At 44.6% G+C, this 16,148-nt stretch overlaps 1 protein-coding gene across 4 annotated transcripts in view; it reads left to right on the forward strand.

The window, feature by feature from the left end:
- The window catches only part of lnx1 (ligand of numb-protein X 1), a 42,094-nt gene extending 25,985 nt beyond the window's left edge, over positions 1-16,109 (forward strand). For 2 of the 4 annotated variants that reach the window (XM_085773261.1, XM_085773263.1), the window contains 9 exons: positions 1,115-1,368; positions 3,785-3,940; positions 5,980-6,188; positions 6,277-6,705; positions 8,919-9,053; positions 11,575-11,752; positions 12,742-12,988; positions 13,708-13,866; positions 15,101-16,109. In XM_085773261.1, the coding sequence (XP_085629387.1) occupies positions 1,115-1,368; positions 3,785-3,940; positions 5,980-6,188; positions 6,277-6,705; positions 8,919-9,053; positions 11,575-11,752; positions 12,742-12,988; positions 13,708-13,866; positions 15,101-15,236 (1,903 nt within the window). In that variant the 3' untranslated portion in view covers positions 15,237-16,109. The remainder of the gene's footprint in view (positions 1-1,114; positions 1,369-3,784; positions 3,941-5,979; positions 6,189-6,276; positions 6,706-8,918; positions 9,054-11,574; positions 11,753-12,741; positions 12,989-13,707; positions 13,867-15,100) is intronic. The other 2 variants (XM_085773262.1, XM_085773264.1) reach the window with 1 other exon arrangement.
- Positions 16,110-16,148: the final 39 nt, after the last annotated feature.

Below are 16,148 nucleotides of genomic sequence, written 5' to 3' on the forward strand. Positions count from 1 at the left end.
GCACAGGAGAATGGATGCCGCCGCTCTTGTTTTTCTGAGCTACTGTCGAAGCAGAGCCTGGGTTTGATCCAGCTCATTAAAACCCAGTTAATGTTTGTGCTGATGGCTCCGCAGAGAGACAGCCAGAGAGACAAGCCAGTGTTATTCCTGCCTCTGATGAAGTGTCAGCTCAGAGCCTTTATGGCTTACAGATGGGAGGAAACTTCTCCAACAACACAATACCCTGCTCTGTAGGGATATTTGTAATTCACACACAAACATTCCCAATTTAATACTGTCAGCATGAGGAGCCTTTTATGACATGTGTGCGCGAGCAACAGAGACAGACAGACAGAGAGAGAGAGAGAGAGTGCTGTGTTGTGGTTGTCGCGCTGCTGTTGGCAGCATGACGACACCTGGAACTTGGGAATTAGATTTGTTTTCAAGAACATTCAGACGATCTCTGTTTTATATTCAGATGTCGTGTCACTTGCCCACCCTCTCTCCCCGCTAATGAGTGTTTTCTTACATTTGCATTCAATCATCTGTCGGGGATGCTCATGCTCACAGCTTCGGAGAAAACCCCCCCATCCTATATGTGATCCAGAAATTGTCACACAAAGAAAGCGTGTGAGCAACAGAAACTGCTTTTTTTTTTGTTATCATTATTCTTTACAAGAGTAAATATGACATTCTCAGTAACGGCATTTGGGAATTTAAAGTGAGAAATATATTCTGCCACAACATTTGCTGCTGTGGCTCATTTTACAGGCTGTGTGGTATCGTAGGGAGGCTCCGTTTGAGCGTTAAGGTCAGATAAGCGGTCTTTGTTCGCGGCGGTCCCACGGCAGAAGACGGAGGTCAGCGCGCACAAAAGCCTCGGGGCTGGAGGAGATGCTGGATTTTACTCACATTAGTCTTGACAATGTGACCTTTTCCTCAGATGTTGACACAAATTTGTTGACTTTCACTCCCCTGTGATCAAAGCTGCCGTTTGCTGCCTCAACGTTCAGTTCATTACAGCGGTTCAGTTGTGTCAAATCATCACCGTCACCGTTTCATCAGCATTACCTGCACCGCCACACGGCATCTGAGTTCATGACTGACCTCTTTGACCTTCTGTGTGTGTGTGTAGGTGTAAAGGAGCCTCTCACTATGGGCTCTCGGCGGACAGGAAGCGGCGCTCGCAGGAGGGCGAGTGCACCGACAGCACGTCGGAGCTCACCATCGCCACGCTGCCCAACGACAGCCCCACCTCCGCCGCCGTGGCCCTCCTGTCGGACGAGCCGGGCCTGGTCAACCCGGCCTTCGACCCCAGCATGGAGGACAACAGCCAGTCGGGGAGCACGACCAGCCTGGCCGCTCGCAGCAGCACCAAGAAGAGTGAGTGTGAGTGGGCGAATGGATGTTTGTGTGTGTGTGTGTGTGGCCAGGGCCGTTGCTAGGAATTCCGGGCCCCCTGAAGGAATACTAAAGTGGGCCCCTGACTTTTCCACTTTTTTTCTTAGACTACATATTATCATTTTTTATTTAGCCTACTTTGTTTTTATGCTTTACTATGAGTATTAGTCAGGGTCTTATGCAGAATAATTGAGTCATACAAAGATTAGACTACTGGGGTTTTTTGTGGGCCTTACAGGGCGCTGGGCCCCTAGAATTATCATCACCTTTCTCCCCTATACAACGGCCCTGTGTTCTGCGTGATGTTACCCTGAAATGATCTGATGAGAGAGAGGGGGGCGGGAGGGGGGGGGGGGGTTAGAGGGAGCACGTGTCTGCCAGAGTGACTGATTGAAAATCAATAGAGTGGAGGGATTTCAAATCACAGTTGCATCACCTCCCAGTCAAAAGCAGATGCCAGTGATCTATGTTCAAACGTATGTTTACACCTGCACACTCACAATGCATAACCCAAACACTCGTTCAACCCGGAATACGTTCTTTGTTTCCCTTAATGGTCCCTGATAGAAATCCTATTAGCCAATTAGCTCTGCTGCCTTGTTTTTTTCCCAATCCATAAAATCTCTGTGAGGAAAACAGAGCAGGAACAGAGGGAGGGAGTCACGGAGAGGGCAGGCACATTATGCAGTCATGGAGACATGGCAGGAGAGGGAGGTTAAATATAGCCGATACAAGTCTCTGTTAATGTCTGATGATGTGATTGCAGCATTTCATTTTCACCTGTTAAAGCAGGAAGCAGCCATGAGTGCCCCCAGCCCCCTCTCCCCACCCCCTAACGTGAGCACACACAGGCAGCGGGGACACCAAATGACGCTGTACCAGCACTTTAGGCCTGGACGGCTGAGCACACACCACCACATCACCACCACCACCACCATGAGCGCCACTACTGCTGAACAAGCTGTCAGCTCCAGAAGCGGCTGGCGCTTTTAAAGAATAATGTGGCTGTCAGGAGCCCTCGCATCTCCGTGGTCCGCAGAGGGAAGGAGGGAGGGAGGGAGGGGGGAGGGGGGGAGGGGGGTGCTGCAGAGGCTGGCTGCTGGGGCTGCAGCCTCCTGTAGCCTCTGTGTTCCCTGAGACAAGTACCAGACAAGAGTCTCTCTGGGCAGGTCTCTTTTGGACGTGGTCACCATGGAGTCCACTGTGTGTTACATCACCGCTGTGGTTATGCAACCATGAAACTAAACTCAGCAAAGATTGAGATTATTAATTAAACAGCCACTAGCTCCTCTCTCCACAACAACAAAAACAACAAAAAGAAGCATTATTGGGAACTGTTGAAAGCTGCTCAACAAATAAACCTCTGAGGAAAAGACTGGACGAGAGGCTCCAGCAAAATACTGACGGAAAGAACTAAACCTGGATCAAGTTGTTCTTCTTAAAGGGGCCCTGTAGAGGTTTTCTAGTAAAAAAATGAAAGTTTGCATCCAGTGTTTCTCACCAAAAGACGACGTGTGAATCCACGAGGAACACGTTTACACAACACGTTTGCTAAGCTGATTTAAATCCTACATTGTTTTCATCCATGTTTACTACAGATTAACTCTGATCTGCTGAATCACTGGAGATGAAGGCCATGGCGGGACTAAGATCCACTTTACATACAGTTCAGTTTCTTTGGCGCTGCTGCATGTTTCCTTTGTCAGTTAGATCCACTCATTAGTCTGCTCACTCATCAGATGATTTCAGTGATTTCCATGCATTAAAGTATGCATATGATTTAGGGGGAAAAATTGCCATGTGACTGGATTGGGGCTTGATATTGGCATAAATGCTGAGTTGAGGTATCAGGAATCTGCCTTCGTGGGCACGTTGCTGTTGCATTACACCACAAACTGACAATCTTGAGAATACTGTAGTGTGAAACTGGCGGTGGGAACCGGCCCATGCAGACTACAAACAAGGAGTGACTTGAAACACACTGTGTTAGTGTTACTGGAGGCCAGAAACCTAAGAATGTGTGCAAATACATCTAAGGATCAAATACTTAGGAAACAATGTTACTGATTATCTCATTATCATTTGGATAAAGAGAGAAATAATTCTGAAAACTTATCAAAGTTTTAAAATGTTTAATTTCATCATAAAATAGTGTAATGTTGGCATCTGGTAATACTTAAACCTCATGTTTATATGCAAACTGGACCTCCTGGATTTTCCTTCTTACAAGACACAACAACACAGATCTTCTCTTTTTTTACAAGTTCCTCTGTTTTCTGTTTAAATGGTCTCTAAATGCTGAGAGGGTGATTGGCTGTGAGGAGGCAGATTCAGACTTGTCCAGGCATGTTGAGGGCGAGGTAACCTATAAAGTGCCTCTCTTTCTCCCCTGTCTCCTTTGCAGTCAGAAACTTTGACCGGTCTTCAGTGAGGAGCCGCTCCTTCAGGAGGTTGAACCGGGCATTCAGTGTCCTGCGGAGGACCAAGAGCGGCAACGCAGTGAGCCATGAGACATCGGAGGAGAGAGACAATGTCAGGAACTCCACTGTTCCACAGGAAGGTATGGATCAAAGTCTATATTAGTCTCTGTGTGTCTTTTTTTTTTTTAAAGTGGACACTTTTGTGCTTGTTTTGTGCTTTTTGTGGTGAGTCGTGATTGAATGATGTCACTGCTGTGTCAGCACTTCTCAAATCTCTGGAGAGGGTTCCTGAGAGAGTGCTCACACGTGTGTGTGTGTGTGTGTTTCCAAATGCCTGTACTTGTGATGTTCCCCCGGCTGCACGAGGAGGTGATGTGGCTGGGGGCCCACAGCGTAACAGTGCCATATGTTCCTTTAATAATTCAGCTGTCGATTGCATAAGTCCACTGGTGCATCACTAGAGACGGACAGGGAGGAGAGTGGTAGCATCAGACAGCCAGGACAGAGACGGGATCCAGGGGGGTCACCGGAGACAAGGCTGATGACATCTCCTCCTCTTGTCCCTCTCTTCATCTGCCACCTCTTTCTACTATGTAACCCCTCCCCCCTCTCCCTGTCATTCCAACACAGTCAGGGTCAACAGGTTTCCCCCAACCTGATGGAGTGGTCCCCAGGGAGAGCCATGTTCTTGACATGGCTGATCCATAAAATTATATGTAGAAAATAAAATGGGCTCTGGATGTATTTAAAGCAATACCCACAGCATGGCCCTTGGTTTGGTGAAGTGGAAGGGGACATAAATAGAACATAGTTTAATGTTGAGGTAGAACCGCAATGTGATGGGAAGAGGAGAAGGGGTGCGGTGTTGCGTAAGAATGAAGGATGACGAATGATCAGGGACTAGATTATTCTCTGAGGCCATCACTGAGGAGGCTGAGAGGATAGATTAAATATTCATTGCCTGCCGCTGGAGAGACAAAGATAGACGGAGAGGATGGAGAGTGAAGTATAGATAGATCCATACAGGAGAAGGAAAAAAATGGAGGGAAGAGCAGATACTGTAAAGACAACGGATGAGGAAACAAATAAAGACATAGCGATGTCTCCACGGACGTGGGAGTGGGTGAAAATAAATGGGAAATGACAGGATGAAGAGGTTGAAAGGGTGTGTGATGGAGAAACGGAAGGGTTACATAATAGCTGCAGGTCTCTGTGTTAATGTGCTCTCCACCCTTCGAGCAATCTGCTGTGATAAAGACTAAATATTGACTTTGGAATGGAGAAAGTGCAGCGCGAGTAGAATGAGAAGCCGAATCTATGGAGCCAGAGACACTGAGAAAGAAGGAGTGAGGGAGGCATATTTCATAACCAAAGGAAAAGGAGAAATACATCTTCTCTGTCATTTATTGGCAGAGGCTGTTGCCCAGAGCAGTCACAAAAAAGATCCCCACCCACCTCCACATGGTCCGGTGCTGGAGGATGTGTCATTCTGGTCAGTGGAATTCAACACTGAGCACGAAAGGAGGGATGTTTGTGCAGTAAAATCTGATCAAACTGGAAAAAATATGTTTTTGTAATGTTTTAACCTTTACATGTTAAAAATGTACAATTAAATTTGCATTTTATATCAGAAAACAAAAAAAAATCCTAAATTTTTGATACATTCGTGTTACATCTGGGCAAATTTCTTGTACTTGCTTTGAGAAAAGAACTAGAGAGTCGACACTTTCAGTGGACATTTTCACAGAGAGAGAAAAAAAGTTTGTGAATATTTATTTTCTTACATCCCCGCCCAAGTAATAACTTTGTGGAAATTTCAAATTGCGGGTTTTCCCAAGCATACTTGCTACAGATGTATGTGACTAATGATGCAAACATCGAGCAGGATAATCAGCCAAGTAAATTTTCCCTCTTGGCTTGTATGAGTTTGTTTTTGCTAACCTGAGGGAGTAGAGACAGCTGGTTCCACTGCTGAACCTCTCCAACACAGTCTACCACTATTTCTCCCTCCATGTGTCTCTCTTTCCCTGTGCAGCACTCTCTCTTCCTCCCACTTCCTCTCCTGTTTTATTTGGCTGATCCTCAAATGTGTGTTTTTTTTTTTCTTTTCTTGTCACTGTGAAACTAAAATCATCATTTTCTTCTTTCCCATTCTTCCTTTTTCCTTTTTTCTTTTTAGTTCTGGCTCTTCCTCAGCTCCATCACCTGATCCCTGATGGCGAAGTTACCAGTATTAAGATAACCCGGGTGGAGCCTTCAGAACCGCTGGCCATCAGCATCGTCGGTGGCAACGAGACCCCATTGGTCCGCATCCTCATCCAGGACATCTACAGAGAAGGTGTCATTGCACGGGATGGGCGGTTGCTGCCTGGGGACATGATACTGAAGGTATCACGGAAACGATTACAGTGGTATCCCGTGTCAATGAGAAGCAATCAATGTTATAATTACATTTCCATGGCTGTTACCCTGTCAGGTAAATGGCATCGACATCAGCAACGTACCCCACTGCTACGCCATGGCCACCCTGAAACAGCCGTGCCAGCTCCTGCGACTAACCGTGCTCAGAGAGCAGCGCCACCGCTACCGCTCGCACTCGCACGGCCACATGCACGGGCACGGGCACGGCCACGATGGCGCGGGCGGCCACCAAGCTCATGGCCTGCCCCACCATCCCTTGAGGGACGACAGCATCCATGTGGTCCTGAATAAGAGCACTCCAGAAGAGCAGCTGGGCATTAAGCTGGTGAGGCGGCCGGAGGAGCACGGAGTCTACATCTTTCACCTGCTGGAGGGCGGCCTGGCAGCTCGGGACGGACAGCTGTGCGTCGGTGACCGCGTGCTGGCCATCAATGGGCACGATCTACGCTACGGCGCACCGGAGCATGCTGCCCTCCTCATCCAGGTCAGTCTGCGGTAGTTACGGGAAAATCTGTCGGCCTGCCTTTAAATAGTAAGTAAGTTTATACAGCGCCTTTCACAGACCAGGGTCACAAAGCGCTTTACAATTACAACAAAACAATACACAGTCAAAATGTACATGCAAATTTAAAAGGCCAAGACAACTCAGTGACAATCATAGCAACCCCAAGACAATTAAGTAAAAGCCTGAACAGATAAATAGGTCTTAAATTGGCTTTTGAAGGAGTCAACAGACTCCATCGAACGCGGAAAGAGCGGAAGATCGTTCCAGAGCCTGGGAGCAACAGCCTGGAAGGATCGGTCTCCTCTGGTCCGGAAACGAGCACGCGGGGAACCATCAGCAGATTCTGATCCACAGACCTCAGAGCCCGAGCTGGGGTGTAAGGCTGGATCAGATCACTGATGTAAGATGGAGCCTGACCATGCAAAGCTCTAAAAGTTAGAACCAGAATTTCAAAATTGATCCTAGAGGAAACTGGCAGCCAATGAAGAGCTTTAAGAATAGGGGTTATATGTGTGTCCTCCTATTAGAGCGGGTCAGAATTCTCGCTGCAGAGTTTTGCACAAACTGCAGGCGAGACAGCTCCTTCTTGTTCAGACATGAAAACAAACTATTAAAATAGTCTAAACGCGAAGACACAAATGCATGAATGATCAGCTCCAAATTATTTTGTGACACCATTTTCCTGAGTTTAGAGATTTTCCTCAGCTGAAAAAAGCAATTTCTGGTCAGCTGTTTGCAGCGTTGCACTAATGACATGTCTTTGTCCAACATAATACCCAGGTTTCTTAGGCTAGGTCTAACAGACAAATACATATAAATCCATTCAACTAAGACAGTGGGTCATTGCAATTCAAACAGAAGTTCATACTGTAGTCGCTGTGAAATTGCCCCACATGTTGTTACAGACCATAAACCACCGGGCTCTGTTCATACTCATGGTCTCTGAGGTATTAAAGATAATTGTGGTGATTCAGGCTAATTGTGTTGTACTGTGCTGTTGTGTCTGCACTCACTGCAGTTAATAATATTTAATTGTAGTGATTCCCTGATGGACCGGACCACGCAGCTGCCTCTGGTTCCTGGTTGATGCCAGTCAATGGTGGTGTGTTTGTTGTTAATCATGGTTAATTGTGGTGTGTTTGCGGCTGACTGTGCAGGGTCTCAGGGCTCGGAGTTCCTGTCTGAGCAGTCTGACTGGCTCTTCTGGGTCTCTGCGGAGCCAATATGGCCTCCCAGAGCAGGCACTTTCTGTCAGAGATTAAGAACTGGCAGGGAAGAAATTAAATTAGTCCAACTTAGCCAATAATGGGCTGGACTGGTTAATTCAGGAGTCAGCTCTATGCTACAGAGACCAGGGGAAATCTCAGAGGAACAAGAAGTGTGTGTGTGTCCTTTCATGCAAATGTGTGAATGAAAGCTGGATTGGCACTTCGGTAGTAGAATTAATTTAAAATAAAGGTTACAACTGGGTGGCAGTGAATCTAAACTATGCCTGACCATGGTTTTCCTGCAGATTTCTTCATTAAGAAGTTTCTCACTCTTCTGTAGGTCTGGAAGCATCTACATGTTTTTTTTGTCCAGATTCTGAGATATTGACTTTTTAATAAAATTACATCTATGATGATGCGCTGAGAATTTTATAAGGAATACTTTGGATAGGATATTTTTGTGAAGTGAAAGGCTTCAAGACCGCACATGACGTCTGATGCAAATGAGTCAGCTCCTCAACATGGATGTAGAATGAAGAGGCCCCTGCATGTCCAACCCTCATTATCACTATATTATACATTACCATATCAGGTATGGTAATGAGGTCATTCATTAATTAGCAACAATGTTTATATCATTTGACTCATGTTCCCACGGCACAACATGGATGATTTTTATATGTATTCCCCTACGATTAAAGGGCTATAGCAGGTCCCAGAGAGGACGGTCCTTATTAATATGCAAATGAGCCACTTCAGCCATCACCCAGTTAGCGTAGCTTAGCATCCAAACTGGAAATGGAGCTAGCATGAATCCATCTGAAAATGATGAAATCTGCCATCTAGCTGTGCTAAGCTAGTGGCTGCTGGCTGTAGCCTCATACGAGGCAGACACAAGAGTGGTGAACCTTAAAAAATGTCTGTTGCCTTCGTGTCATTTGCAAGTCGTGTCTAACGTTTCAATCATCTTGTTCTGTTCCCTAGGCGAGCGAGGAGCGAGTCCACTTCATAGTGTCTCGTCAGATCTGCCTGCCGACCCCAGACATCTTACAAGAAGGTCCATGGGGCATGGATGGTCCCCCGCCATATTCCCCGGTGGATATAGAGCAAACACTGTTGGTGAGCAGCACACACACACACACACACACACACACGAGTCAGTGCCAATATGCAGAGAGGAGCTTTGTTCCCCTGTCTCCCCTACCCCGTGATAAATATTTCCTTTCAGGTGCAAATGATCCATGGAGGTATTATAAGGCATGTCATTCAAGCAGTACGGGGGACAGTCTTTTCCTCTCACAGAGCTGCTGCTTTCACATCAGCCATCTTCTTTCACCACACAGAAGAAAAAAACACTCTGCCTCTTACCCATCCCAGGATGTAGAGAATCTTCTGTGATCCATTACCCACAAAACCCAAACCTCTTTATATTATTTTCCTTAAAAACAGACTGTACCTCAGATGAAAACATCATACACTTTAAGACAATCCTCTTGGAGGTTTACATTTAGGTAAATATGCGCATTTGTTTGCCAAGAATTAGATGAGACAATTGATACCACTCTCACATCTGTTCTGTCAATATGACACTATGGACGCTACGTTAGCTTAGCATGATGAAGAGTAGACACAGGGGGAAACAGCTTAGCCCTGTGTCCAAAGAAGTCCCACTAGCATGTTAAAAGCAAACAAACAAGATATAATGTGTCACTGTAAGCTAAGCAAAGCATTTTGTGCTTATTGTACTGGCACAACTGCTACCACTCTACCTAGCCTCTAGCTTTTTAAAATATTATGTCATAGACAGTGATGGGAATTACAGCATTATAAAAAAGTAATCCAAAAAGTTACTGTTTCTCTCGTTATAACACTGTTACCGTTACTGACGATAAAATGCGCCGTTATTTGACTCAAGAAGTCCTGCCCGAAATAATACACTTGCATTTAAAGGGACGAGGAGTTTTGGAAAAGCAAAGCGTTTTCACACTACATTTATGAGCCTCCGCGCGCACCGTAAAATTCTTTGACCGGCGCAAGACGGACTCATGTTTTCATTCATCAATAATTAAAGTCAGAGGTTCAAAGAGGTTCACATACCGTCGTAGTTCCGACCATAAACTGCAATTCGGCTGCGTTATTCTCATGACTCGCCACAAAGGAAACGCTGGTCGGCTCGACCAGCATTTCCGCCACCACTAATAATAACAAAATAACGATAGAGACAGAACGATATATTTATCGAAAATGGGCCCATTAACACGTGTGGGTAGCGGAGATTCATCCACATTAACGTGAGACTTTTTTATAACCGAATAGAAACTCCTCGTTGTCCCTTTAAGTGTACGTTACATACACATTTTTTTACTCCATCAACTTGTCGGAAAAAAGCTGTTTATCTGGGACTAACCAACTCCTCCCTGTGTGGAGGAATACTGAGTGAGTTGGTTAGTTCCAGATAAACAAGAGGTTAGGGGGGCTAGCCCAAGTGACATATTTGAGCATTTTATTTAAAAAAACCCTGCAATAGTTACTTTTCCTGGTCATTAGTTACTTTTATAATGTTCTAATTGTTATAATTCAGTGTATTAACTTAGTTACTTTTTGGAGAAAGTAACTAGTAACTATAACTAATTACTTTTTTTAAGTAACATGCCCAACACTGGTCATAGATGAAATGCATCTTTGCTCACTCTGTGGATATGGTGCACACACACAACTGTGTTCAGCACATGACCACAACAACCGCCTATACTGTGTGAATGACCTAGGAGGGCAGTGAGTGTGGACAGTGTTCACACACACACACACACACACACACACACACACACAGCGACCCGAGCGCCACAGCCCCGGGGTCAGTCATGTGACCACAACTCATCTCCTCCTGTGCCAATGTGTGAATGCAGCACATTAGCGACGCAGCACAAGCCCCATCCCATCAACCTCAATGTGTCCATGTGTTATTCATTACTACTCAACTCTCCCTCGCCCTCCCCCATCTGACTCACACACACTCGCCATAAATAAAATAAAAAAAAACACACACACTGTCTCCCACACACGGCCTCGTTCACCAAACCAAACTGCACATTATGACGTCTATAAATGAATCAGTTCCTAAACATGACACAAAACGAAGAGGCACTTGAGCCACCTACCGCCCTACACTCATTACCACCAGATACAGTATTATACACTATCTACCTTAGTATATTAATGAGGTCATCCGTTCACTGGCAACTAGATCTATGTCATCCGGCTTTTGTTCCTGCAGCACAACATGGGAGGTTTCTGTATGAATTCCCTTAGCATTAAGGGGCTACTGCAGGTCTCACAGAAAACAGTCCTTATTAATATGCAAATGTGCTGCTTTGAATCTAATTAGTTTATAGCGTCAATAGAAGGTGCCCTTGGTGTAAGTGGAGTACATGTCATGTTTTGGTTTTGAATTGCGGAGCTTATAAGAATTTGAGTACACGAATAGAGACGGCACATAGGTAATTCAATTCAATTTTGTGCCAGATAAATAACATACAGTACATTATCCTAAGGCACTTGACAGATGAAAGTTAATTTTACAATATCCTAGATGTTGTGTTTGGGCCTTTATGGATCTTGACTTCCTTTCTCCCCTCTGAAGGACTCTTGTCAGAAACCTGCATGCTACGAGAAGACAGTTACTCTCACTAAGGAACCCTACGACTCCCTGGGCATGACGGTGGCAGGGGGCATGTCTAGCCGAGGGTGGGACCTCCCTATCTACGTCACAAACGTGGACCCTGATGGAGTGGTGGGACAGGAGGGCTCCATCCGCAAAGGTAAAATTAATCACAGACCAACCGCTCGTTGTCTGTTTTTTTTTTTATTAAACTCCTGAACACTCGAGTCCTGTAATTATCATTATGTTGCTCATCTTCTTTATTACCACGAGCCTCATGTTCGGTGCTTTGGTATTAATGATTACTCATTTTGTGACTGCAGTATTTATTTTGCGTAGTTGTCACTGACTGTTGTGCGATGCGACAAAGCTGACATAATGGCGAGCAGACTGTCGTGCGTTTGGCTTTGGTGATGAACACTCTGTGTTGGGCTGATTGATGAACACTGAGGACTTGTGTTTCATTATGAAGGTTATTCATCCAGTGGAAAACTCAGTGGCGCTGCTGTGGTTCAGTGCTCCACAAATTGGCTCTAACACACTTAACTGAAAACACAAACACACATTAGCATAACAGAGCTCAGGAATTATTGTATTCCAGAGGAGAATTTGTGGAGTACTTAATTATTTTGTGATATGAAATCAGTCAGCTCTGAAAGGGAGCAGAACATGGAGCAGCACACAAATGAGTGGATGTGCAGTTTAGATCCTGGGTCCTATAATAATGTAGATTAGGGCTTTAAACAAAATGATATTTAGCTTGTCATTTACTTTATTTATATGAGACATAGCTGCAACTAACAGCTGCCTCTGTTTGTGTGGTGATGAAGCATGTTTGTGTATTGTAATAGACTATTCATTTGTATTTGCATATGCTCGCGGGGCAAATGTGTCCTTTGCTTGCTAGCAAGCTGGACCGTTCCGTCTGGTTTTCTTTGCACCACTTTCATCACTGGGAGGCTTTTTAAAGCACAGGTGGTGCTTGTTTCCATCCCTTTGTGCTCCAGCAGGGAGGGTGTTGAATATTAAACAGGCAGATGATGAGCCCCTGCCCTGTGAGGTCTTTTTTTTGAAAAGCTATTAGCACGGCACGGATGATGAGCTGTGCTGTCCACTTTTCTCCCCCCTTCCCCACCACCGCCGCCGCAGGTGACATCTTGCTAAACGTGAACGGGGTGGACCTGACGGGGGTGACGCGGAGCGAGGCCGTGGCCAACTTGAAAAACACCTCCTCTCCCGTCGTACTCAAGGTCCTGGAGATGCGTCCTCCAGACGAGAGCATGCAGGAGTGCGCGCTGCCGCCGTGTCTCACGCCCTCACCCACAGACAGCACCAAGAGTCCACTGCCTAACGACGACTACTCCCCACTGTGGGTGTCATGGCTGCAGATCCCCAGGTGAGCAACCTCCTCATATCCACTCTTTATACATCTCTAAACTTTTCCTACTGCATCATCAGGTATAATTCACCCCCCCTCCCCCTCCAGCAGTGTTGGTCCCACTGACCTCTGCCATCTGGGCCCAAGTGACATTTTTTTGACAGAGCCAGCTGGAAGAGAATGCTCATTATACTTTCAAAACTAACTTTTCAGCTTGAATATTCACCACTATTATAACGGCAGAACTTTTTTTTTTTTCAGATTATAGCCGTATGAATTTCTTACTACAGTGTATTGTCAGCAAGATAGTGGTCCACAGACAGCCAAAAAAAAAAAAAAACATGCTGCTCCTGCTTAAAGTTAAATAAAAGTGTGTTCTTCCTTAGGCAGTGAATTGATTAGGAGTCAAAACTAAGTACTGAGCCACCATGGGAATGTAGTCTAGACCAGTGGTACGACTGAAAGGATTTGAATTTCATTTTCACTCAGCTCTGGGCCATCTGCATGAGACTGATATAAAAGTCCCACTGTTCTTGCTGCATCTGGGAGGAAAAGTCACACCTTTCATTCAAAGAGCTGCCAGGCCCTTTGTCTTGTGAGCGTAGCCGGTTTCGGGCAATCCATACCGTAGCTGCGCTGCACACACTATAATATACTCAGCGTGGATATACAGAATGTATAATTTAAAGATGAAGTTGAGAGATTAGTGTTTTTAATCTCGCTCTTGGCTCATGCAGGCATCTCTACTGCTGCAAAGACATCGTGCTGCGGCGGAGCACGTCGGGCAGCCTGGGCTTCAGCATCGTGGGAGGTCAGGAGGAGGTCAACTGCAATCAATCTTTTTTTATCCGCTCCATCGTAGAGGGGACGCCGGCCTACAATGATGGCAGGATAAGGTATCCATCGCATAACACTTATTACTTCCCACTGACACAATGATGTAGACCAGCTCCTACAAAAAAATGCCATTGCAAGAATTTTTTTTCAGTTTGTAGCCATGTTCAGGTGGTCCATGTACTAGGGAGTGACCAATATGTTTTTTTCAGGGCCGATACTGATACCGATTATTAGAAATTGAGGATAACCGATATTTATTTGCAGTAAAAATGTGTAAAAAGTGTCAAAATTTAGAATAACACACCTGGGATTAAACTGAATACAGTGTACTGCTTGTTTGTTTGTTTTGTACACTGTGAAAATCTGTGATAAAAAGAGCTTACATTTTTGTAGAATAACACAAACTCCCACACAAATCTTGGTTCAGTGGGGCCTGTGGGCGGGACAGTGTTACACAGCCAAGAGTGGTGACTTCAGGGATTGAGATGGCTTTATCAGAGCAAAAGGAGTGCATTTTAAAATACATTTATTTTATCGGTGAAAAAAAAAGAGACAAATACCAATTATCGGAAAAATTACGAATATCGTCTGATATTATCAATCCATCACTTATGGAAACATATTGCATTCACTTGAATAAAAAAAAAACTGCTTTTCTGAGTAATTCTTTTTTTGGTTTGTTTTATGGAATATTTTTTTCTGTTTTTCTGACTAATTTTTTTCCTCCTGTTTTTCGGGGTAATTTTTTTCTGACTTAGCTATTGAGATTTCAAAATCTCCCACCTGCAAGTAACGTAAGGACTGATTTCAAAATAAAGGTGCTACATCAGACTGCTCTGATACTTTCTGAGTGACACTCTCTGAGGTGGTGTTCTGTAATAACCGGTAGTTTCCTTTCAATATAAATCTGAATTTACTGGGAACACAGTGAAAATATGAAAAATGAGTGGGGTTTTCCTTTGAAAATCTACAATGCCGGTGATAGATTGACTGTATTTTTTGTGGAGCATATCCATGGATGTATCTCATGGATCTAAGATGTAATAGATCCGTGATGAAGTGGAGACTTGACTCATGGATGTATTTGGCTTGACTACAGCTGTTAAACATTACTTGCAGGTGGGAGATTTGGAAATCTTGTTAAGTCAGAAAAAAATGAGTCAGAAAAACAGAAAAAAATATTTAAAAAAACAAAGCAAAAAATAAATTACTCAGAAAAACAGGATTTTGAATGCAATACGCTTCCGTATATCCCTACCATGTACTACTTTCTTTCTCTTTCTCTCTGTGCAGGTGTGGGGACATCTTGCTGGAGGTGAATGGGAAGAGTACATGGGGAATGACCCACACAGCACTGGTGCGCCTTTTGAAGGAGCTGCGGGGCAGAATCACCCTGACCATCGTCTCCTGGCCGGGCAGTCTGCTGTAGCGCCGCTCCAAGCCTGAGCGAAGAATGTGGATGGTTGACCTCCCGAAAGCTTGCTGTGTGGGAGAAGCTTAGAATAGTGCTGTAGCTGTATGGATGTCTCACTTCTGATGGACAGCCGAGACTTTGGTCAGGAGTGCGGAGAGGGACAAACATAAGACTGGATTGCTACCAGAGGTTAACCTGCCCCTCCATGAACGCTGAACTGGGAGAATCCAGGCCTGAGCCGTATCGAACTATGATGTTGGGGTGTTCCCTGTTGTTATCCGGCACAGCAGTTATCCAGTGAGTTGGGGGGGGGGCGTGCGTGGAATGAGAGGAGACACAACACGTTGCCAATTCCAGTAGTTATAGATTAGGGTATGCGTTAAGTTGGACTCACATTTCTTTACTGTAAATGTTGGGTGTCTAAAAAAAAAAGTACTGATCCAAGCACTTGTAATACGTTTGTTTTGTTTGTTTGTGGTATGGCCTTTAAATATAGGCTCCATTCTGTTTGTACTGACAGTGGTTGTCATCTTCATCCGTTGACCTGAGGACACGTTGCCAAGTAGTAGTCTGTGTTGAGGTTTTGTTTTTTTTCTTTTATTTCAAAAGCTATGGCTAAATTATCAAACCACTGGCAAGAAAAATATATGAAAAAAATAAAAATAAAGGATCAATGTGTTCATAACATGTTAAAAGAATATTTAATTAGGTGACATTGTGGAGGCCTTACTAATTTTCTTACTTTTAAGAAAAAAAAAACTGACTTGGTTTCTGTGTATCGGTGGATGGTCTGGGGCCCGTCTACTCTGGTTCTGTCTGTCACGCTTCGGCCTGTGTAGTATATCTGACGGTATATTTGGTTTAATGATCAATAAAGTCATTGAAAAAGAGCTGCTTGAGAATTAAGTTATATTAAAGTAATGTTAA

This window comes from Trachurus japonicus, chromosome 4 (assembly GCF_045865225.1).
Source record: "Trachurus japonicus isolate A0001 chromosome 4, Traja_1.0".
Taxonomy (NCBI): Eukaryota; Metazoa; Chordata; class Actinopteri; order Carangiformes; family Carangidae; genus Trachurus; species Trachurus japonicus.